Below are 23222 nucleotides of genomic sequence, written 5' to 3' on the forward strand. Positions count from 1 at the left end.
AACGTAGGAGACTGCTCGTGCGGCTGCTGCTCCTCGGACAGGTGGAGACTGCTCGCGTGGTTGCTCCTACTCGGACGGGGAAGCGGGCTGCTCACATAGCTGCTGCTCCTTGGACAGGGGCAGGCCACATGAGGCTGCTGCTCTTAGGGTAGAGGCAGGCTGCTTACGGGGCTGATGCTCCCTGGACAAGAGCGTGCTGCTCACATGTCTGCTGCTCACATGGTTGAAAAAATAATGGGAAAAGAAGTAGGAAATAAAGGAACAAACAAAAAAAAAGAACAAAAAAAAGCAAAAACGAAAAGCTAACAAAATAATAATAAAAAATGAAAAATTGAAATATCATTCCTTTGGCTGGCTTAAGATCCCAGTTTTCTGGAATGTCTGTGGTTTTGTTGTTGTTGTTGTTGTTGCTGGGACTGAAACACGATGTGTCTTATTGTGGGGTTCTTTGGGTTCATCTTGATTGGAACTCTCTGTGCTTCCTGCACTTGTGGGTCTTTTTCCTTCATCAGGGTAGGGAAGTTTATATGTTTGTTCCATTTGTTTGTCTGTTGCTATGTTTTGTGCATGGTGTCTTCTTTTTGTATCTGATTTCCTTTGATTAGGTACCATTCATTATATTTGAAAAAAGTATATGTATGATTGGTTCGAAGTCTAGATGATAGCCTTTTCAGCAGTAACTTTAGATTTTTCCCTCTTAGACAGAAGGAGGTTACCAGTCTGGAGTCACTATAATCCACATTTAAGGCTATTGTTTCCTGGACTGCCTCAGTGACATAAAACTGAGCTGCAGGTCCAACTGGGGTTTGTGTAACCATTTGTGGTACCTGTTTAAAATTGTTGGTGATTGAGGGGGTAGCTAAATAACAGTTTATTTTTTTACTGCAGGTGCTTTTATAACAAAAGCAACCAAATGACTGAAGTGCCTTTTTGGGCTCTTATTTAGGTTTCTGCCTCACTATCTTGTTAACTTTATATACTTTTAGATACTTTTAAAATTTCATCTATACTTAAAAATTATTCATTACATGGTTCCATCTTACTTACCTAGCCTGCCATTAACAGGAGCATAAATATTTTCCTTTAATTTGCTTTTGAATTTACCTTAATGTTTGTTTGCTTTTTGTAGGTTCTACATGAAACATTTCCTCAACACACATTCCTCATGAATGGTCTCATTCAAGGTGTAAAGGTAAGAATAATTGTGAATAAAGCCAGGAATTCTTAGTAGTTTAACTCTGGAAGTTTAGATGGGATTTAGGAAAACAGTTATTATTTGTTTTGTAGACCTAAATTTAAGTTTTTAGCTGGATTATCAAAGTCAAAATAAAATACAATCCAAATCAGTAAGGCAGAAAATGATTTACTGGTAAATGAAAGACTGTTTTTATTCACATGTACCCTGCAGTTCATAGAGGATTCAGTTTTGTGAGCTTTTGATTTCTCTACCTATCAACAGAATATAATGGGCAAGTGTTACTGTCTTCTTTTGAGAAATACTTTTAGACTGAGGAAGAAGAATCAAGATTTAGTTGACAGTATTGCAGATGTCCCTCATTTCCCCCTCTCAACTACTCTCCACCTGAGGCCTTCCCCACCCTATTGTCTGTGTCCATGGGTTATGCATATATGCATATATATTCTTTGATTAATCTCTAACCGTCCCCTCCAACCTCTTTCCCTCTGAGATCTGTCAGTGTGTTCCATGCTTCCATGCCTCTGGACCTATTTTGTTTGGCAATTTATTTTGTTCATTAGATTCCACATATGAGATCATGTGATATTTGTCTTTCTCTAAGTGGCTTATTTTGTTCAGCATAATAATCTCCAGGTCCTAGCCACACTTTTTGAGTTCTCAGCCTCTTAACATAATTAGCCTTACTTTATTGTTTAAATTTTAATGTGCTATTAGAACAGCTTGTAAGTATTTTTCATTTAAATAAAATGATAAAGATAATGTTATAATCCAGTTCCACTTTATCGTAAAGTATATGAATATAGTGTCTAATTTGCCTTTCCCAGCTTAGATCATATAAATCTGTGCATAATTTTACTTTTTACTGAACTGCACACTTTAAGTTATGCCCTAATAATTTGCTGAATTCGTGCACTAGGGAGGAGGGTGTCCCTCAGCCAGCCTGCGTCCTCTCACAGTTCGGGACCCCGAGGGGTCCTTAGCGCTGCCCCGGAGCTAGGAGAGGCTCCCACCACCGCCACTGCACTTGCAGCCATGAGCCAGGCTTCTGGCAGTGACCACCAGGGGGCAGCTCCTGCGTTGAGCATCTGCCCCCTGGTAGTCAGTGTGCGTCATAGCAACTGGTTGTTCTGCCGTTCAGTCAGTTTGCATAGGGTCTTATATAGGACTATAGGCCCGGTGCACAAAATTAGTGCGGAGGTGGGGGGGGGTGGCGGGGAGCGGTGTCCCTCAGCCCGGTCTGCACCCTCTCCAATCTGGGACCCCTCGGGGGATGTCCGACTGCCAGTTTAGGCCCCATCCCTAAATCGGCAGTCGGACATCCCTCTCACAATCCAGGACTGCTGGCTCCTAACCACTTGCCTGCCTGATTGCCCCTAACCGCTTTTGCCTGCCAGCCTGATCGCCCCCTAATCGCTCCCCTGCTGGCCTGATTGACGCCTAACTGCTCCCCTGCTGGCCCAATCACCCCCAACTGCCCTCCCCTGCCGGCCCAATTGCCCCCAACTGCCCTCCTCTGCCGGCCCAATTGCCCCCAACTGCCCTTTCCTGCCAGCCATCTTCTGATGACGTGAGGGTGTCACGCGAGGGCCACCTAGGCTTTTATTAGTATAGATCAGTGGTTCTCAACCTTCCTAATGCCACTACCCTTTAATACAGTTCCTCATGTTGTGGTGACCCCCAACCATAAAATTACTTTCGTTGCTACTTCATAACTGTAATTTTGCTACTGTAAACAATATGTAATTATATATGTGTTTTCCGATGGTCTTAGGCAACCCCTGTGAAAGGGTTGTTCGACCCCCAAAGGGGTCACGACCCATACGTTGAGAACCGTTGGTATAGATAAGTTGCAAGACTGCCATTCTCTGGAGCATTATCTCAGTCTGTCTAGATTTTGCTTCCTGGCACTTGTCAACAGCTTGGCTCAAATGAACTCACAAAAATTCTTCAGAGGTTTGAATGTTTCTTACATTGACATTTACTTGACACAGAGGGTAGGTTTCCATATTCAGCTGGGACCACCCCTCGGACCAGGACCTGGTACTAGGATCCAGGAAAGGGCCCATTGAGCCCACCGGCTCTCACCACATCGGATGAACTGGGTGAATTGTTTCTTGTATCCAGGACCTCCCCCACTTGTGGTAAAGACTCTGACTTTATTTAAACTGCACTTTTAAATCCTCAAAATGAAAGTAAGGTTAAGTGTTAACAGAACTCATGCTATGGTGAGAGAGGAGGAAAATGGATGGCTAGTTTTTAATTTTGGCTTTTCAATTGGAATTGCTTTCTTGAGAGTCTGAACAAAAACCTTTCCCGTATAAGTGAGAGCTGAACTTGTTCAGTTCCAAAGATAAAGGACACGTCCTCCCTCCAGCCAAATCTTGGGTGTTCTTAAGCGATTAAAAATCTTTGTAATGTGTCAGAGGTCATTCCTCATGACATACAGCAGCTCCATAGTGAAATTTCAATTCAACTCTTATTAAACCATAGACTCATCTGGGGACACGTGCATACAGGTTAGTCACTTAACACTCCAAGTTCTCGTGGATGTATAAACAGCTGTGGAGAGAAACCACGGGACCTAGAGGGTGAAAGCCTCATAGGACTCAACCCATAAGCAACACACCTTGACCCACTACATAGGATCCCTACAAAATTTCATGAGACTCTACAAATATGTTTTAAAAAAAGAAACACCACTGCCCGGCCTGCATGGCTCAGTGGTTGAGCATTGACCTATGAACCAGGTCACAGTTCGATTCCTGGTTAGGGCACATGCCCGGGTTGCAGGCTTGATCCCCCAGTGTGAGGTGTCTAGGAGGCAGCTGATCAATGATTCTCTCTCATCATTGATGTTTCCTTCTCTCTCTCCCTCTCCCTCTCCCTTCCTCTCTGAAATCAATAAAAAATATTTTTTTAAAAAATAAAAGCACAAAATTTAACATGAAAAATTAGGCCTCCAAGGCTGGAGACTCCCAGATCCCAGCCCTCATTAGTACTCTGATAAGAAACCTTTTACTTACAATAATACCTCTTTCACCTGGGAGGATTACACATTTACTCAGACAGTAATACCCCAGAATATACAAAATTTCCCCCCTATTGTATTAGATAGTAAAAGCTGATTTAAATAATATTAAATTTCCTAATAATTCCACTGTAATCCAATATGTAGATGATTTAATCTTATATTCTAAAAAATTACTAGGCTCCCAAAAAAACACAGTATATCTATTACAACAGCTAGCCGTAAAAGGACAAGAATATCATAGAACAAGCTCTTACTCTGTTTACACTTGGTAAAATACTTTGGTAATCTAATAGCTAAAGATGGGCTATTAATTAACACTAAAAAACTCAGGTAAATCCTATCTTTTCCTCTTCCAAGAAAACTAGCTTAGAGGATTCCTAGTTTGACTGAATATTGTCACACAAAAAATGGGGTTCCAAATTTATCATTAATGGCCCAGCCTTTATGTCTTATTAAAATCAAATTAACTTGATTCAATTCAGTGGAACTCAGAAGGAAAACAGGTTATAAAATTTCTAAAAAAGAATCTAGAACTTCCACTCTGGTATACCTTAATTATAAAAATTTTAACTCAAAAATAAAATCATCATAGACCTATGATCTGTTACAGTCAACAACTAAAGTCAATAGCCAGAAGGCTTCCTCCCTCCATGACAGCCATTTCTGCTATAGACGGTATACAAAAACGCAGCAACAAAGCTATGGACTCGCCTTTGTTAATGTTCCTCATTCTATTAAGCAGGGGTTCTCAACCTTCCTAATGCTGCGACCCTTTAATACAGTTCCTCATGTTGTGGTGACCCCCAACCATAAAATTATTTTCATTGCTACTTCATAACTGTAATGTTGTTACTGTTATGAATCATAATTAAATATCTGATATGCAGGATGTATTTTCATTGTTCTCGACCCACAGATTGAGAACCGCTGCTAAGTCTCCACCAAATTCTAATCACATTCAGCACTTCTGTCAGCACACTGGCTCTTGCCTTCTTCACCCAATTTCACTTAAACTTAATATAAGGGTCTTAACCCAACAACTTTGCTCCTTTATTTACAGAATAAACACATGCACAATTGAATTCTGCTTGTTGACCACATTCTTATTCCTAGAAATGGTTTATCGGAAATTCCTTCATCTAATACTGAGTTAATTTGGTTTACAAATGAATCTTTAAAGAATAAACAGGACTGTTACCAAACTGAATATACAATAACTTCCACAGTAAACATAATTGAAGATTCTTATTTATCTAAATAAAATCTACCCAACAAGCCTAATTGCTAATTCAGGCCTATCAGTTGGCTAAAAATAAAATCTATTTAACTTATTTAAACTATTCCTTTCTAAATTAATAAATTTTATAAAAGTTATTAAGTATGTCGATATTTTAAAATAACTTAAATACTAAAACATTGGTTGCTAGAAAAGTCTTGGGTTCACCTGCTTTTGGCTTTTTTACAAAGAGGCTGGGAATGAACTTGGAACTCTTAATAAATGTCTAGTGCTTTGTTAAAGTTGTATTTCATGAAAGTGTGTTTACCAATAGAAAAACCTGTATTTCTAAAGCTTATGAAATATGTTCATAAAAGTCAGTCTAGGGCAGTGATGGCGAACCTTTTGAGCCCGGCGTGCCAGCATTTTGAAAAACCCTAACTTAACTCTGGTGCCGTGTCACATATAGAAATTTTTTGGAAGGAAAAACCAAGATGGCGGCATAGGTTAACGCCGGAGTTTGCTGCCTGGAACAACCACTTCAAAAATGCAACTAAAAGACGGAGCGGACATCACCCAGAACCACAGGAAGGCTGGCTGAGTGGAAGTTCTACAACTAGGAGGAAAGAGAAAAGCATACCGAGACTCAGAGGAGGCACAGTGCTGAAGTAAAATACTAAGGTGCGGAGTGCATGCAGAGCGGGCTGGCGGCTGAGGGCGTGGTTGTCTGTTTCAATCGGGAGGGAGTCTCAGACTCTGAGCTCCAGATCCGGGCGAGTCTCTAGGGACCCAGACTCAAATGGGAGAAGCAGGACTGTCTGGCTTCGGTCGGAACTCAGAGGCAGCTTTCTCTCCAAGGTTTGCAGCGGTTGCTGGGACTCTTGAGAGGCAGAGCCCCTGGGGACGGCACTGAGAGCAGCCATAACTGCTCGCTCCGCCCGCCCTGTAGATCCCCTGGGACCCGCCCCGCCCAAGCCCTGCACAAAGGCATTTGCCAGATAGCCTCAGGCAAAGGCTAGATTAGCACCTCCCTAGAGGACAGAAGTTCTCCCACTGCAGATACAGCTGATTCTCACAGCCAGTTGGCCTGGAGGTCAAATCCCCCCCAGTATTACATACAACAATCAAGGCTTAACTACAACAAGACTGCGCACAAAGACCACTAGGGGGTGCACCAAGAAAAATGCGGAGACGAAGAAACAGGACACAAATGTCAGAATTGGAGGATATAGAGCTCAAAACCACACTTTTAAGATCTTTCAATAATTTTCTAGAAACTGCCGATAAACTTAATGAGATCTACAAGAAATCTAATGAGACCCTCGATGTTGTGATAAAGAACCAACTAGAAATTAAGCATAAACTGACTGAAATAAAGGATATTATACAGACACCCAACAACAGACCAGAGGAGCGCAAGAAACAAGCCCAAGATTTGAAATGCGAAGAAGCAAAAAACATCCAACTGGAAAAGCAAAATGAAAAAATCCGAAAATACGAAGATAGTGTAAGGAGCCTCTGGGACAGCTTCAAGCGTACCAACATCAGAATTATAGGGGTGCCAGAAGATGAGAGAGAGCAAGGTATTGAAAACCTATTTGAAGAAATAATGGCAGAAAACTTCCCCTACCTGGTGAAAGAAATAGACTTATAGGTCCAAGAAGCGCAGAGAACCCCAAACAAAAGGAATCCAAAGAGGACCACACCAAGACACATCATCATTAAAATGCCAAGAGCAAAAGACAAAGAGAGAATCTTAAAAGCAGCAAGAGAAAGAAAATCAGTTACCTATAAGGGAATACCCATACGACTGTCAGCTGATTTCTCAACAGAAACTTTGCAGGCCAGAAGGGAGTGGCAAGAAATACTCAAAGGGATGAATACCAAGAACCTACAACCAAGGTTACTTTATCCAACAAAGCTATCATTCAGAATTGAAGGTCAGATAAAGAACTTCACAGATAAGGAAAAGCTAAAGGAGTTCATCACCACCAAACCAGTATTACATGAAATGCTGAAAGGTATCCTTTAAGAAGAGGAAGAAGAAGAAAAAGGTAAAGATACAAATTATGAACAACAAATATGCATCTATCAACAAGTGAATCTAAGAATCAAGTGAATAAATAAGCTGATGTACAGAATGAACTGGTGATTGTAATAGAATCAGGGACATAGAAAGGGAATGGACTGACTATTCTTGGGGGGGAAAGGGGTGTGGGAGATGCAGGAAGAGACTGGACAAAAATCGTGCACCTATGGATGAGGACAGTGGGTGGGGAGTGAGGGCGGAGGGTGGGGTGGGAACTGGGAGGAGGGGAGTTATGGGGGGAAAAAGAGGAACCAATGTAATCTGAACAATAAAGATTTAATTAAAAAAAAATTTTTTTTGATATTTGCAACCATAATAAAACAAAGATTTATATTTTTGATATTTATTTTATATATGTAAATGCCATTTAACAAAGAAAAATCAACCAAAAAAATGAGTTCGCGTGTCACCTCTGACAAGCGTGTCATGAGTTCGCCATCACTGGTCTAGGGAATACTGATTGCTTACTTTTTTGGTTATCTCTAAAAAAGTAAGGGTTCTAAAAGTTAGACATTCTAACTATGTTAAAATGTATATAATTTTAATAATATAAAATATGGAAATGCATTTTTAAGAGAAAAGAAAAAAGTAAATAATCAAATTATATATATGATCTTTATGTAATACATTTCATTTATTTATGACTAGAGGCCTGGTGCACGAAATTCATGCACTAGGGGGGGGAAGCCCCTCAGCGGGGCTTGCACCCTCTCGCAGTCCAGGAGCCCTTGGAGGATGCCTGACTGATGAGTTAGGCCCACTCCCTCTAAGCCATGAGTTGAACATCCTTAGCGCTGCCGCAGAGGCAGGAGAGGCTCCTGACACCGCTGCTGTGCTCGCCACCCTTGAGCCCAGCTTCTGGCTGAGTGGCGCTCCCCCTGTGGGAGCGCACTGACCACCAGGGGGCAGCTCCTGTGTTGAGCGTTTGCCCCCTGGTGGTCAGTGCGCATCATAGTGACTGGTCATTCCACCATTCGGTCGATTTGAATATTAGCCTTTTATTATATAGAATGTGTGGCACATTTTCTGCCTCCAAACGGCATTACTAGGCTATAATCTTTTATTGGCCTAAAAAAAATTAAATACATATATAAATTAAGCAAAATCCTGTAGTCTTTAATATTAATATTAAATATTAAAACTATTTCAAATCTAATGTCTTTTAAAATTATTACCAAAGAAATGTTTATTTTACCTGGGTTTATAAAGTTTATATCATAATCTTTTGGTTAAGTTTGACAACCTTTCCACAGTTTAAATTTTTTTAAAAAACATATTTTTATTTATTTCAGAGAGTAAGGAAAAGAGAGATAAAGAGATCAATGAGAGAGAATCATTGGTTGGCTGCCTCCTGCATGCCCCCCACAGGAGATTGAGCCTGCAATCCAGGTACGTGCCTTCACCGGTAATTTAACCATCACCTCCTGGTTCATAGGTTGACGCTCAACCTCTGAGCCATGCTGGTCAGGCCAAAGTTTAAATTTTAAAAGACTTTTTAACCGAGAAATTACTTTGGGTTATTTCAATCGGCCCTTATAAAAGAAAAGTTTTTAAAATAATTAAGCCTATTTAATATACTTAAAATTGCATGGGAAGTTTTACCTAATAATAATAATAATAATAACTGTATTCTGTTTATATACATATATTTTTATTAAAATGAATGTTTCAGATATTTCAGCCTGCTCCAGGGAAAAACTTACAAAACGTTAAAGCCAAATTCAAACAGAAAGCTCTCAGGTAGTAGGTGTCCTGTCAGTGACACTGGGCAGCCAAGAGTGATGGTTTCCCATAGGGGGCATCCACTAATACTCCTTGTATTTATAATCCACACGTTGGAAATTTATAAATTGTTTCCAATACTCGATATACACTTCCAGTGTGCCACATATAGTATTTTAAAATCTTACATATTTATTCTTTATATATTAAAATTCTATATTAAATCTAAAAAAGTATGGACTTTATATTATTCTTTTGTGTCGATTATTTTCCAAAAAACTGTTATCTTAAAATGTTAGATCTTAAAAAAAAAATTTTTTTTAAATCATTGTAATCAGATCTATAACCATGTCATTTTAGGTTTTGTCATTTATGGACAATCATTATTTTACTCTAATACATTTGCAAATATGTTACTTTTTAAAAAAAAATCCATGAAAAGGACTCTGACACTCTAAATCAAAAATTTCTAAACAGCTCATATCTATAATAATAAAAAAAAGTATTATATGCTAATTAGACTGGACAGCCAAACGTCCTTACGGACGACCTTCTGGACAAAACTGGGGCTGCGAGGGCCGAGGCAAGCCACTTCAGCTGAAAGGGCTGAGCCCCTTGCACAAATTTCATGCATCAGACCTCTAGTCTTTAAATAAAAACTTATAAAACTCTAAAAAATAAATAAATTCGTGAAAATGCAAATAATCAGAATGAACAAAAAATTGGTTATGGTACTAAATAAATAGCAAATAATTATTCTTATAACTTATTTAAAATGTTACTGATTTTAAAAATCTTTTTATTTTCTAAATAAAAATAGCTAAAAAGAAAAATACATTCTAAGAAAAACCTATTTCTTGGTTATTATCGAGAACCAACTTATAAAAACTAATAAATTAACATTCATTTCACAATATACTCCCATTAAAAAAAAAAGACTTCAAAAACCACGATTTACAACCAAAAATGTGTCCATTGGAAAAGACGTGTTAAAGCGCCAAGCCTGTTTTGTCTTCCTTTCTGTTTAGCCCGCGATATCCGATTTCACTGATATGCTGGCAGCCTGAGATTGACGAGGTCCAAACAGAAAGTATAGTGTCAGTCACCAGTGACTGACATGACGCTTAACTTGTTAAAGACTCCAGCACTGTTGGAAAAAACCTTACCAAATGCCTAATCATGAATGAATGTCTGCCTCTATCTCTGACATTCGCCTTTGTCTATAGCTGAAATCAAAAACTTCTCAAGGACAAAAAGCCATTGACACCAAAGGCAGGAAACAATCCCAAAACTGCAACAAATTGATACTGTTCAAACCTTATTCCAGTATCACCTAATTGTTATTAATTAAATAAATAAAATTATTTTTATATTGTTATCCCCCTTATGGTTTCCTAATGGAATTAATATCTCTCTTCTCAGACCCTTTCCCTCATTAGACATAAAAAGTTTTAACTACTCTGCACCTGCTAATCTTTCACATCTACTAGACAATAATATTCTGATTATTGGTTACAATAAAGTTAACACTCTATTGGCCACACATTGACTTTCTCCTACTAAAAATATAAGCTTTAGTACAGTTTTTTCTGGATATATCCATTATAAAAACCCATCTTGGACAAATAACTTTAAAAACACCTCCCTAATTGCAATTGTTCAACTGACTGACAGAGACCATCCTCAATAACACTAAAGTACTTCTAATAAAAAAGAAATAGGCCATATTTAAAAATAATAAACAATAAAAACCTATTTCACTAATTGTAAAAATAAAGTGAAAAATTATGCCACCAATCTACATAAAATACTAAATTCACCCAATCCTGGCCTATTATATGTACCCCAACACATAACAATATCTATATATATAAACGGCTAATATGCAAAGATTCTCCTCGGGAGTTCAACCACAAGACCGGGAGTTTGATCACTTCTTATGATGTGTGCTGACAACCAGGGGGCGGCGCAGAATGAAGGAAGGCCCCAGCCTGCAGACCTGATCGGTCCTGATTGCCGGCCAGGCCTAGGGACCCTACCTGTGCACAAATTTTGTGCACTGGGCCTCTAATATCTTCTATAATAATAAAAGCATAATGTGCTAATTAGACCAGATGTCCTTCCGGATGACCTTCTGGACAAACCTGGGGCTGCCCGGGTCCTGGGTGTCTGCCAGCAGCCGGAGGGAAGCCTGGGTCCCAGGTGCCAGGGGAAAAAAAGCCCACTCTTGCATGAATTTTGTGCATCGGGCCTCTAGTCCTATATAAGAAAGAGGTGATATGCAAATTGATCTTCACACCCTCGTACAAGATGGCTGACCCCATATCGTCACAAGATGGCCGGGAGGGGAGGGCAGTTGTGGGCAATCAGGCCAGCAGGGGAGCAGTTTAGGCATTGATCAACCACTGAGCCATGCTGGCTGGACTAAAAGATGGTTCAATTGTTTGAAATGCTTATTTCCCTCAGTCTTCTTTGTCTAATATTAGACATTTTCTGTTTCTAATCAGTATTACTTAATTATTACTTTTATTCCTAGTATATAAATATTATACTAAATACAAAAAAATCCCACAAAAATCAAGTCATAACTCAAAAATGAAATATAATCCAGAATATTTTTTAACAAGGACATATAAAATCTAACTGCCTCCCATATACCTGCCTTTTTTTTTTTTTAAACAACAATAATTCAACCTTGAATGCCATCTAAGGTTATAGTCTTGCCCATCCCAAGTGGTCCACCCTGTTCAACAAGACTAACACTGACTCTAAAACTTCCTAAAAATAAGCCTTCCTAACACCATAAGACATCATTACCCATTTAAAAGATTGGTCATGAATACATCCTTTAGGTCGATTTATGACCAAAAGATGGATGTAGGGATGAAAATGCCCAACAAGTTCAAGGGAGGCCTGCGTTGCCTAACCAGTTTGGCTCAGTGGATAGAGCATCGGCCTGCGGACTAAAGGGTCCCAGGTTCGATTCTGGTCAGGGGCATGTACCTTGGTTGCAGGCACATCCCCAGTAGGAGGTGTGCAGGAGGCAGCTGATCGATGTTTCTCTCTCATCGGTTTCTAACTCTCTATCCCTCTCCCTTCCTCTCTGTGAAAAATCAATAAAATATATATATTTTTAAAAAGGGTGGCCTGCGTTGCAACCTTACAAACTCAGACCTAAAGTAATCACAAAGGATGGTCTGAAACTGAAACTTACTAGCAAAAGCTGTTTATGGCAGGTAGTTGTCTTAGGCTAGAATCTTCCCTGACAAAGGTCAGACTTTATCTTAATTACGCCTATTATCCTCTTATACAGTGAAAGGCTAATATGCAAATTGTCCCCTCGACCAGGAGTTTGACCATGGGGCAGGGCCAGCCAGCCAACTGTCCATGGCCCCTCCCCCCAGCTGGTCCGACCATGTCAGGGTGAGCCCACTGGACCCCACCCGTGCACAAATTCATGCACTGGGCCTCTAGTCTATATATATAAAAGCCTAAGTGACCGTTCAACCGTCCAACTGGTAGCTATGATGTGCAATGACCACCAGAGTGCAGATGCTCAATGCAGAACCTGCCAAACTGTGGTGACTTGGCAGCTGTAGTTCTTGGGTGATGGAATCAAAGAAGAGGGAGCCCAATTCCGGGGTGCATCACCCGAGAACCACCCTCTCACAATCCAGGAACCCTTGAAGGATGTCGGACTGCCGGTTTCGGCCCAATCCCCGCAGGCCAGGCCGAGGGACCCCACCTATGCACGAATCCGGGCACCGGGTCTCTAGTCTTTTTATATCTACAACTAGAGGCTGGGCCAGCTAGGGGGAGGGTAAAAGACCCTCAGCCCAGCCTGCACCCACTCCAATCTGGGACCCCTTGGGGGATGTCCGACTGCTGGTCCGGGACTGCTGGCTCCTAACCACTCGCCTGCCTGCCTGATCGCCCCCTAGCCCCTCTCCTGCCAGCCCGATTGCCCCCAACTGCCCTCCCCTGCCGGCCTGGTCCCCCCCTAACTGCCCTCCCCTGCCGGCCATCTTGTGACGATTTGGGGCGGCCATCTTGTGGTGCGAGGGTGTGAGGGTCAATTTGCATATTACCTCTTTATAATATAGGATTATTATATAGGATAACATACTTTGGAATGTCCAAGTAATTCCCTTTTTCCAAACCCATCAAAACACAGATACCACACTAGAACAGAGACCACAAATGCCCTCATTGTTATTTAATTGTTGACGGTTAACTGTCCTGTATAAAAGAGCTATGTGTCTACCATTTTACTTTTTATCCAATCCCACAAGTTTCCCCATTATTGTTTTCCCCCATCTCCCTAATTTGTCATTAATGGATTTCATGTAGCCCACTTCTTCTCTCTTGATTGTAATGCATAAAATAAGTTGCAAAACTACCATTCTCTGGAGATTTTCTTAGTCTTTTGAAATTTTGCTTCCTGACAGCTGTTGACACTTTGGCTAAAATAAGTTCACAAAAATTATTCAGAGGTTTAAATGTTTCTTATGTTGACATTACTTTAGCTTTAAATCTCTGCTCTGACCCTGGCTGGTTTGGCTCAGTGGATAGAGCGTCGGCCTGCAGACTGAAGGGTCCCAGGTTCGATCCCAGTCAAGGGCACGTGCCTGGGTTGTCGGTTCAATCCCCAGTAGGGGGCGTGTGTGTGTGGGGTGTGTGTGTGTGTGGTGTGGTGTTTGTGTGTGTGTGGTGTGTGTGTGGGGGGGGATGTGGTGTGTGTGGTGTGTGTGTGTCTGTGTGGGTGTGTGGTGTGATATGTGGGCGTGTGGTGTGTGATATGTGTGTGTGGTGTGTGTGGTGTGGTGTGTGTGAGATCAGTGTGTGTGGTGTGATATGTGTGTGTGTGGTCTGATATGTGGGTGTGTGGTGTTATGTGTGTGTGTGGTCGGTGTCTGTGTGTGCGGTATGTGGTGTGATGTGTGTGGTGTGATATGTGTGTGTGTGGGTGTGTGTGGTGTGACCTGCGTATGTGTCTGTGTGTGGTGTGATGTGTGTGTGTGGTGTGTGGTATGTGTGTGTGTGGTGTGTGTGTAGTGTGATATGTGGGTGTGTGGTGTGTGTGTAGTGTGATATGTGTGTCTGTGTGGTGCGTGTGTGTGTGTGTGTGGTGTCTGTGTGTGGTGTGATATGTGTGGGTGTGTGTGGTGTGTGTTTGTGGTATGGTGTGTGTGTGTGGACTTGTTTTAAGGAATTGGCTCACACGGGTGTGGGGCTGGTGAGTGTGAAACTCGGAGGGAGGCCTGTGAGCAGCTGGACTGTGCTCAGCCCTGAAGCTGAACTCTCTCCTCTCCTGGGAGCCTCAGGTTTCTCCGGTGAGGCCTTCATCGGCTGATTGGATAAGGCGCCCATATTATTATTTTTTTTTTTTAAATATATTTTATTGATTTTTTACAGAGAGGAAGGGAGAGAGATAGAGAGTTAGAAACATCGATAGGAGAGAAACATCGATCAGCTGCCTCCTGCACATCTCCTACTGGGGATGTGCCCGCAACCCAGGCACATGCCCCTGACCGGAATCGAACCTGGGACCTCTCAGTCCGCAGGCCGACGCTCTATCCACTGAGCCAAACCGGTTTCGGCGTGGCGCCCATATTATTGAGGGTGATGCGTCTTAAAGCCAACTGTTGCAGATGTTAACCACACCCACAAATAAACCTTCCCAGGGTTGGTGCCATTTTGGGGCTCAGCCCATCTGGTTTTCCAGATGGCCTAATCCTATATATTAAAAGGGTAATATGCAAATTGACCCTAACAGCAGAACGACTGGCAATGACTGGTCACTATGACACACACTGACCACCAGGGGGCAGACGCTCAATGCAGGAGCTGCCCCTGGTGGTCAGTGCACTCCCACAGGGGGAGCTCTGCTCAGCCACAAGCCAGGCTGATGGCTGCCAGCACAGCGGTGGTGGTGGGAGCCTCTCCCGCCTCCTCAGCAGCGCTAAGGATGTCCGACTGCAGCTTAGGCCTGGTCCCCACTGGCAAGTGTACACCCCCGAGGGCTCCCAGGCTGCCAGAGGGATGTCTGATTGCCAGCTTAGGCCCAATCCCCTGGAGAGTGGGCCTAAGCCAGCAGGTGGACATCCCTCGAGGGGTCCCAGACTGCAAGAGGGCACAGGCCGGGCTGAGGCCTCTCCCCCCCGAGTGCACAAATTTTTATGCACCAGGCCTCTAGTAAATTCATAATTGTTTAAAAGAAGAAAAAACCTTCACAGCAACACCCACACTCATGTTTGATTAAATAACGGGGTACTGGTAGTGGAGCCTAGTCAAGCTAACACATAAACTAACCATCACAGAAGTTTTGGCTGTACTTTGTGAGAACTAGGACATCAAATTGAGATGCTGTGGTTTTGACCACTGGTTAACAGCAGCAGGTGGAGTGGTTGTAATCAGTTTCTTCATTAAGACCAGCTGGTCTGATTGCCCAATGTCTACATTGAAACTTCTGGAAGCTTCTTTCTAAGGGATGTTTTTTATTTATCATAAAATTAGAGATCTTCATTGGTGTCCCAAACTCACTAAAACTGTGGCCAGATGCCCAGGTCTGATTTATGCCTGGAGTGACCAATGTAAAGAGGGGCACCAGAATAGGCAGTCTTCATCTCGTCTTGCTGTGGACCACAGCAGGGGATTGGGAAGGGGGGTTCCAAGACCCAGTGAGCCCGCTCAGCTCTTGGCCACAGGGTTTCACATGCACATGTGCTTCTTCCAATCCAGGTCTGACCATCAAGTCTGATCAAGAAGATGGCCACCTCGCTCTGCCATGATGCCCTTCCAGGGGCATCTAACAGGCAAGCGTTTCTGTAGTCCTAGCAGCTGCTATTGACATGAATTAAATTAAGCAGCGTAGCATAAGCACACAAAGAAATTGTTGGTTGATGTTTAAAGATGCCTTTAAAGCACCCTCATAGCTACTCTTTGGGATTAGTAAGTACAAAAATGCTTTTCATATACACACACAAACACGCACACACATAATAAATTGCTCTCTTAATTTGGACAGTAACTTGAATAAAGACTATTCTTTTTATTATCTGTGAATAAAATTGCTAAAACAACCTACTTCATAAGTTTTAATTTTGATCACTTCATAAATTTTAATTTTTGTTCTCATTTGCAGAATGTGCTTAGCATCCTTAGGACTGATTGGATGCCCAATCAATCCAAGAACAAATGCCCTTCTCAATCTACTGCTTTAATAATGTGTGTGGATAGGATCTAGGGCCAGAGCGGGCAGTGAAAAAATAACTGAGAAGAAAATCTTTCATTTTTAGAAAATACAAGTTTTCCAAAGAGGCAAGTATATTATTAGATTGTATTTTAGTATCTTACTATAAAAGTAGGTCCTATCAGCCCCACTGGTGTGGCTCAGTGGTTGAGTATCAACCCATGAACCAGGAGGTCACGGCTCAATTCCTAATCAGGGTACATGCCCAGGTTGTGAATTCGATCCCCAGTAGAAAGTGAGCAGAAGGCATCCAATCGATGATTCTCTCTCATCACTGATGTTTCTATCCCTCCCCCGGTCTCCCTCTCCTTCTGAAAATCAATAAAAACCGTTTTTAAAAAGTAGTTCCTCCCAGAGGATATTTTTAGTGCCTATGTTTCTAACTCTCTATCCCGCTCCCTTCCTCTCTGCAAAAAATCAATAAATACTAAAAAAAAAAAAAAGTTCTATTGATTTCTGCAAACCCCTTTGAAAGCCATTCTTTACCAGGCCCTGTGATAGGCCCCCAAGGGTACAAAGTTGAAATGAAAAGAAACCATTCCTCTGACCTTAATTTCAATTTCTAAGCCAATAGAGAAGATAGACAAATAAGAGCAATTTTAATAGAGGGTTATGATTACAGTAGAGCAGATATTACCAGTTAATTCTGCTTGAATAGCTCAGAGAATCGAGGAGGAGGTGAAGAATGACTAGTTTACCTGGTCCACATGTGGGAATTGCATGCAGGCACAGCAGGGCAGTGTGTGCAAAGGTACATTGGCACAAAAGGACAGAGTATATTCTGAAAACTAAAAAGTACTGCATATAGCACAGCACAGGATGTGTGTTAGATGCCAGATTTTTGGATGGTTTTATTTACATGCTATGCTGAGAAATTTTTAAAACATACTATAAAAAATCAAATACAAAAGAAAAAATGGCGGAGGTTTAGACGGACGTGTTGGTGATTTGTCCTGGAGCAGATAAGGGCGAGCAGCTGAAACGGGTAACATACAGCCCGAATAAGCAGAGGAGATTCAGCTGAGAGACAGTCTGCAGCCAGGAAAGACAGAGAACTCCTAGAAAATGGGGACGGTTAGAGATTGAGGCTGAAACCTCCCCCGGGGCGCCGGCTCAGCCGCGTGACCGCGCCATCTTGAGTAGCTGTTACTGGCATCCAGAGATCGGCTACTAACCCGGAGGCAATGGCAACGGCTCTCAAGCAGCGCGACTACATGAACTCAGACGAGCCCTGCTTCCCCCCACGGAAAAATCCAATCAACGGCGGCCTCCTGATCACCACACACTCTGTCTGGGGAACAGTTACTGTGTGTGAAGCCTCCCTCCACCAGTCAGAAGAGCCACCACAGCTGTGAACAGCACCCACCAGAGGACCTGCTACAAACGGAGGAGCAGCTGCTACCACAACCGCCCAAGGAGCAACCACAGCCCGAGGAGCCACTGCCACCCAGGGAGCAGCCACTGCCACCCTGGGAGCAGCCACTGAACGACTCAACAACTAGATATGTCAGTGAGATCAAACATGGGTAGACAAAGAAACCCCCAAAGGAAAGAAAAGGAGGACTCGCCAGAAAAGCAGCTAAGTGAGACAGAGGCATGCAACATGACGGAAAAAGAATTCAGAATAAAGGTCCTAAAGTGCATACACTGGACGGAGGAAAAAATCAATAACATATGCAAGAAGCTAGAAGAAACAGATGAAAAAATCAACAACTTAAGTAAGACCCAAGAAGAAATGAAGAGTGATATAGCTGCAATAAAAAAAAACCATTGAAAGTATCAACAATAGACTAGGAGAAGTGGAGGACCGAATTAGTGAATTAGAAGACAAGGAAGCAAAACACACCCAAACTGTACTGCAATTGGAGAAAAAAATTAAAAGACAGGAGGAGAGCCTAAGGGAGCTTTGGGACAACATGAAACGAAACAACATACGAATAATAGGGGTGACAGAACAACAGAAAGATGAACAAGGATTAGAAAACCTATTCGAAGAAATAATATCAGAAAACTTCCCTGAGGTGGGGAAGAAAAAAGTCCCACAAGCCCACAGAGTCCCAAACAAGGTGAACCCGAAAAGACCCACACCAAGACACATCATAATTACCATGGCAAATGTTCAGGACAAAGAGAGAATCTTACAGGCTGCAAGAGAGAGACGGAAAGTTACATACAAGGGATCTCCCATTAGATTATCAAATGATTTCTCAACAGAAACACATCAGGCCAGAAAAGAATGGACGGAAATATACAAAGTGATGCAAAGCAAAGGACTGAATCCAAGAATACTCTATGCAGCAAGGCTATCATTCAAAATTGAAGAGGAAATAAGAAGCTTCACAGACAAAAAAGGATAAGGGAGTTTATCACCACCAAACCAGCAATGCAAGAAATGCTCAAGGGACTTGTGTAAAAAGAAATAAAAAGCTCAGAAAGAAAACAGCCACACAAAAAAAGAAATGGCTACAAACAAGTACCTTTCAATAATAACTTTAAACGTAAATGGACTAAATGGCCCAATCAAAAGACATCTAGTGGCTGAATGGATAAAAAACCATGACCCATACATTTGCTGTCTACAAGAGACCCACCTCAGAACAAGGGACTCACACAGACTGAAAGTGAAGGGATGGAAAAATATCTTTCAGGCAAATGGAAATGAAAAGAAAGCTGGGGTAGCAATACTTATATCGAACAAAATACATCTCAAAGTGAAGGCCATAACAAGAGATAAGGAAGGCCACTTCATAATACTAAAGGGATCAATACAACAAGAAGATATAACCCTGGTAAACATATATGCATCCAATGCAGGAGCACCCAAATACATAAAAAAAACTCCTGGAAGATATCAAAGGAGAGATCGACAACAATACAATCATAGTAGGGGACTTTAATACACCACTGACATAACTGGATAAATCCTCTAGACAAACAATCAGCAAAGAAACAGCAATCCTAAATGACTCACTAGATCAGATGGACTTAATTGACATCTTCAGAACACTTCACCCCAAAGCCATGGAATATACATTCCACTCAGGTGCTCATGGGACAGATTCTAAAATAGACCACATATTGGGTCAAAAGCAAAGTCTCCACAAATTCAAGAAGATTGAAATCATAAAAAGCATCTTCTCAGACCACGATGGCATAATGTTAGAAATAAACTTCAATAAAAACAACCCAAAATACTCAAACACTTCGAAGCTGAATAGCATGTTATTAAATATTGATTGAGTTACCAATGAGATCAAAGAAGAAATTTAAAACATCCTGGAAACTAATGACAATGAAAACACAACAATGCAAAACCTATGGGATACAATGAAAGCAGTCCTGAGAGGGAAGTTTATAGCTCTACAGGCCTATCTCAAAAAACAAGAAAAAATGGTAGTAAATCATCTAACTCTTCAACTCAAAGAATTAGAAAGAGAGCAACAAGAAAACCCCAGAGTGAGCAGAAGGAAGGAGATAATAAAGATTAGAGCAGAAATAAATGACATAGAGACCAAAAAAACAATACAGAAAATCAATGAAACCAAGAGCTGGTTCTTTGAAAGGATAAACAAGATTGACAAACCTCTAGCCAGGCTCACCAAGAAGCAAAGAGAGGACCCAAATAAACCAAATCCGAAACGATAGAGGCGAAATAACAACAGACCCCACAGAAATACAAATGATTGTTAAACAATACTACAGACAACTCTACTCCAACAAACTAGACAACCTGGAGGAAATGGACAAATTCCTAGAAAAATACAACATTCCAAAACTCAATCAGGAAGAATCTAAAAATCTCAATAGGCCAATAATATGGAAGAAATGGAAGCAGTCATCAAAAAGCTTCCAGCAAACAAAGGCCGAGGACCAGACGGCTTCTCAGGGCAGTTTTACTAAATATTCAAGGAAGAACTAAAACCTATCCTCCTCAGACTACTACAAAAAATTCAAGAGGAAGGAACACTTCCAAGCTCATTCTATGAAGCCAGCATCACCCTAATACCAAAACCAGGTAAAGACAACACAATGAAAGAGAATTACAGGCCAATATCCCTCATGAACATAGATGCCAAAATCCTCAACAAAATCTTAGCAAATCGGATCCAGCAGTACATGAGAAGGATCATACACCATGACCAAGTAGGATTTATCCCAGGGATGCAAGGATGGTACAACATCCATAAATCAATAAACATGATACATCACATAAACAAATTGAAAGAAAAAAACCACATGGTCATATCAATTGATGCAGAAAAAGCATTCGACAAAATCCAACACCCATTTTTGATAAAAACTCTCAGCAAGGTGGGAATAGAAGGATCATACCTCAACATAATAAAAGCCATATATGACAGGCCCACAGCCAACATCATACTCAATGGACAAAAACTAACACCATTTCCCCTAAGAACAGGAACATGACAGGGATGCCCACTCTCACCACTCCTGTTCAACATAGTCCTAGAAGTATTAGCCATTGCAATTAGACAAGAAGAAGAAATAAAAGGCATCCAAATTGGAAAAGAGGAAGTAAAACTGTCCTTATTTGCAGACGACATGATATTATACATACAAAACCCTAGAGACTCCATCAAAAAACTACTGGACTTAATACATGAATTTGGCAATGTAGCAGGATACAAAATTAACCCCAAGAAATCTGAGACATTTCTATGCACCAATAGTGAACTTTCAGAAAGAGAGATTATAAAAATAATCCCATTTACCATCGCACCAAAAAAAGTAAGCTACCTAGGAATAAACTTAACAAAAGAGGTAAAAGACCTCTACTCAGAAAACTACAGGACGTTGAAAATAGAGGTAGAGGAAGACATAAAGAGATGGAAGAACATACCATGTTCTTGGATTGGTAGAATCAACATCATTAAAATGTCCATACTACCCAAAGCAATCTATAAATTCAACGCACTTCCCATTAAAATACCAACGGCCTACTTCACAAATCTAGAACGAACTCTCCAAAAATTCATCTGGAATAAAAAAAGACCCCGAATAGCTGCAGCGATCCTGAGAAAGAACAAAGTAGGTGGGATCTCAATGCCAGATATCAAGCTGTATTACAAAGCTACTGTTCTCAAAACTGCCTGGTACTGGCACAAGAACAGACATATAGATCAATGGAATAGAATAGAGAGCCCAGAAATCGGCCCGAACCAATATGCTCAATTAATATTTGACAAAGGAGGCAAGAACATACAATGGAGCCAAGATAGTCTCTTCAATAAATGGTGTTGGGAAAATTGGACAGATATATGCAAGAAAATGAAACTAGACCACCAACTTACACCATACACAAGAATAAACTCAAAATGGATAAAGGACTTAAATGTACGACAGGAAACCTTAAAAATTCTAGAAGAATCCAAAGGCAACAAAATCTCAGACATATGCCAAAGCAATTTCTTCACTGATACAGCTCCTAGGGCAGTTGAAAATAAAGAGAAAATGAATAAATGGGACTACATCAAAATAAAAAGCTTCTGCACATCAAAAGAAACCATCAACAAAACAACAAGAAAACCCACTGCGTGGGAAAACATATTTGCCAACGTCATATCTGATAAGGGCCTAATCTCCAAAATTTATAGGGAACTCATACAACTTAACAAAAAGAAGATAAACAATCCAATCAAAAAATGGGCAAAGGATCTAAATAGACACCTTTCAAAAGAGGACATTCAGAAAGCCAAGAGACATATGAAAACATGCTCAAAGTCACTAATCATCCGAGAGATGCAAATCAAAACAACAATGAGGTACCATCTCACACCTGTCAGAATGGCTATCATCAACAAATCAACAAACGACAAGTGCTGGAGAGGATGTGGAGAAAAAGGAACACTTGTGCACTGCTGGTGGGAATGCAGACTGGTGCAGCCACTGTGGAAGACAGTATGGAGTTTCCTCAAAAAACTAAAAATGGAACTCCCATTTGACCCTGTGATCCCACTTCTAGGAATATATCCCAAGAAACCAGAAACACCAATCAGAAAGGATATGTGCACGCCTATGTTCATAGCAGCACAATTCACCATAGCTAAGATCTGGAAACAGCCTAAGTGCCCATCTGTAGATGAATGGATTAGAAAACTGTGGCACATCTACACAATGGAATACTATGCTGCTGTAAAAAAGAAGGAACTCTTACCATTTGCAAGAGCATGGATGGAACTGGAGAGCATTATGCTAAGTGAAATAAGCCAGTCAGTGAAGGAAAAATACCACATGATCTCACTCATTCATGGATAATACAGATCATTACAAACTTTTGAACAATAATAGATACAGAGGCAGAGCTGCCTCAAACTGATTGTCAAACTGCAGCAGGAAGGCCAGGGAGGGTTGGGGGGCCGGAGGGAGGGGGGTAAGAGATCAACTGAAGGACTTGTATGCATGCATATAACCATAACCAGTGGACATAAGACACTGGGGGGTAAGGGAGGCCAGGGGATTGTCAAGGGTGGGGTTGTGGGGGGAAGGACACATATGTAATACCCTTTGTAATACTTTTAGCAATAAAAAAAAAGAAAAAAATCAAATACAGATAAATCGAAAATAATACCATGAAAACCCATGTACTCATCTTCCAGTTCATTACTTATCAACATTTTCCCACTCTTGTCTCATCTACCCTAGTTCCCCCCTACCACCACCACTTTTTATATCTTTAGTATTTAATAGCAGAGT

At 41.2% G+C, this 23222-nt stretch overlaps 1 protein-coding gene across 3 annotated transcripts in view; it reads left to right on the forward strand.

Annotated features, from left to right (window-relative positions):
- Positions 1–23222, forward strand: part of LOC102433518 (hippocampus abundant transcript-like protein 1) — a 102270-nt gene that overhangs the window by 32369 nt on the left and 46679 nt on the right. For 2 of the 3 annotated variants that reach the window (XM_023743623.1, XM_014467577.2), the window contains exon 3: positions 1130–1192. In XM_023743623.1, coding sequence (XP_023599391.1) covers positions 1130–1192 — 63 coding nt within the window. Of the gene's footprint in view, positions 1–1129; positions 1193–16400; positions 16577–23222 lie in introns of all 3 variants that reach the window. The other variant, XM_023743624.1, reaches the window with a different exon arrangement.

The sequence above is a fragment of the Myotis lucifugus genome, unplaced genomic scaffold, assembly GCF_000147115.1.
Source record: "Myotis lucifugus unplaced genomic scaffold, Myoluc2.0 scaffold_404, whole genome shotgun sequence".
Taxonomy (NCBI): Eukaryota; Metazoa; Chordata; class Mammalia; order Chiroptera; family Vespertilionidae; genus Myotis; species Myotis lucifugus.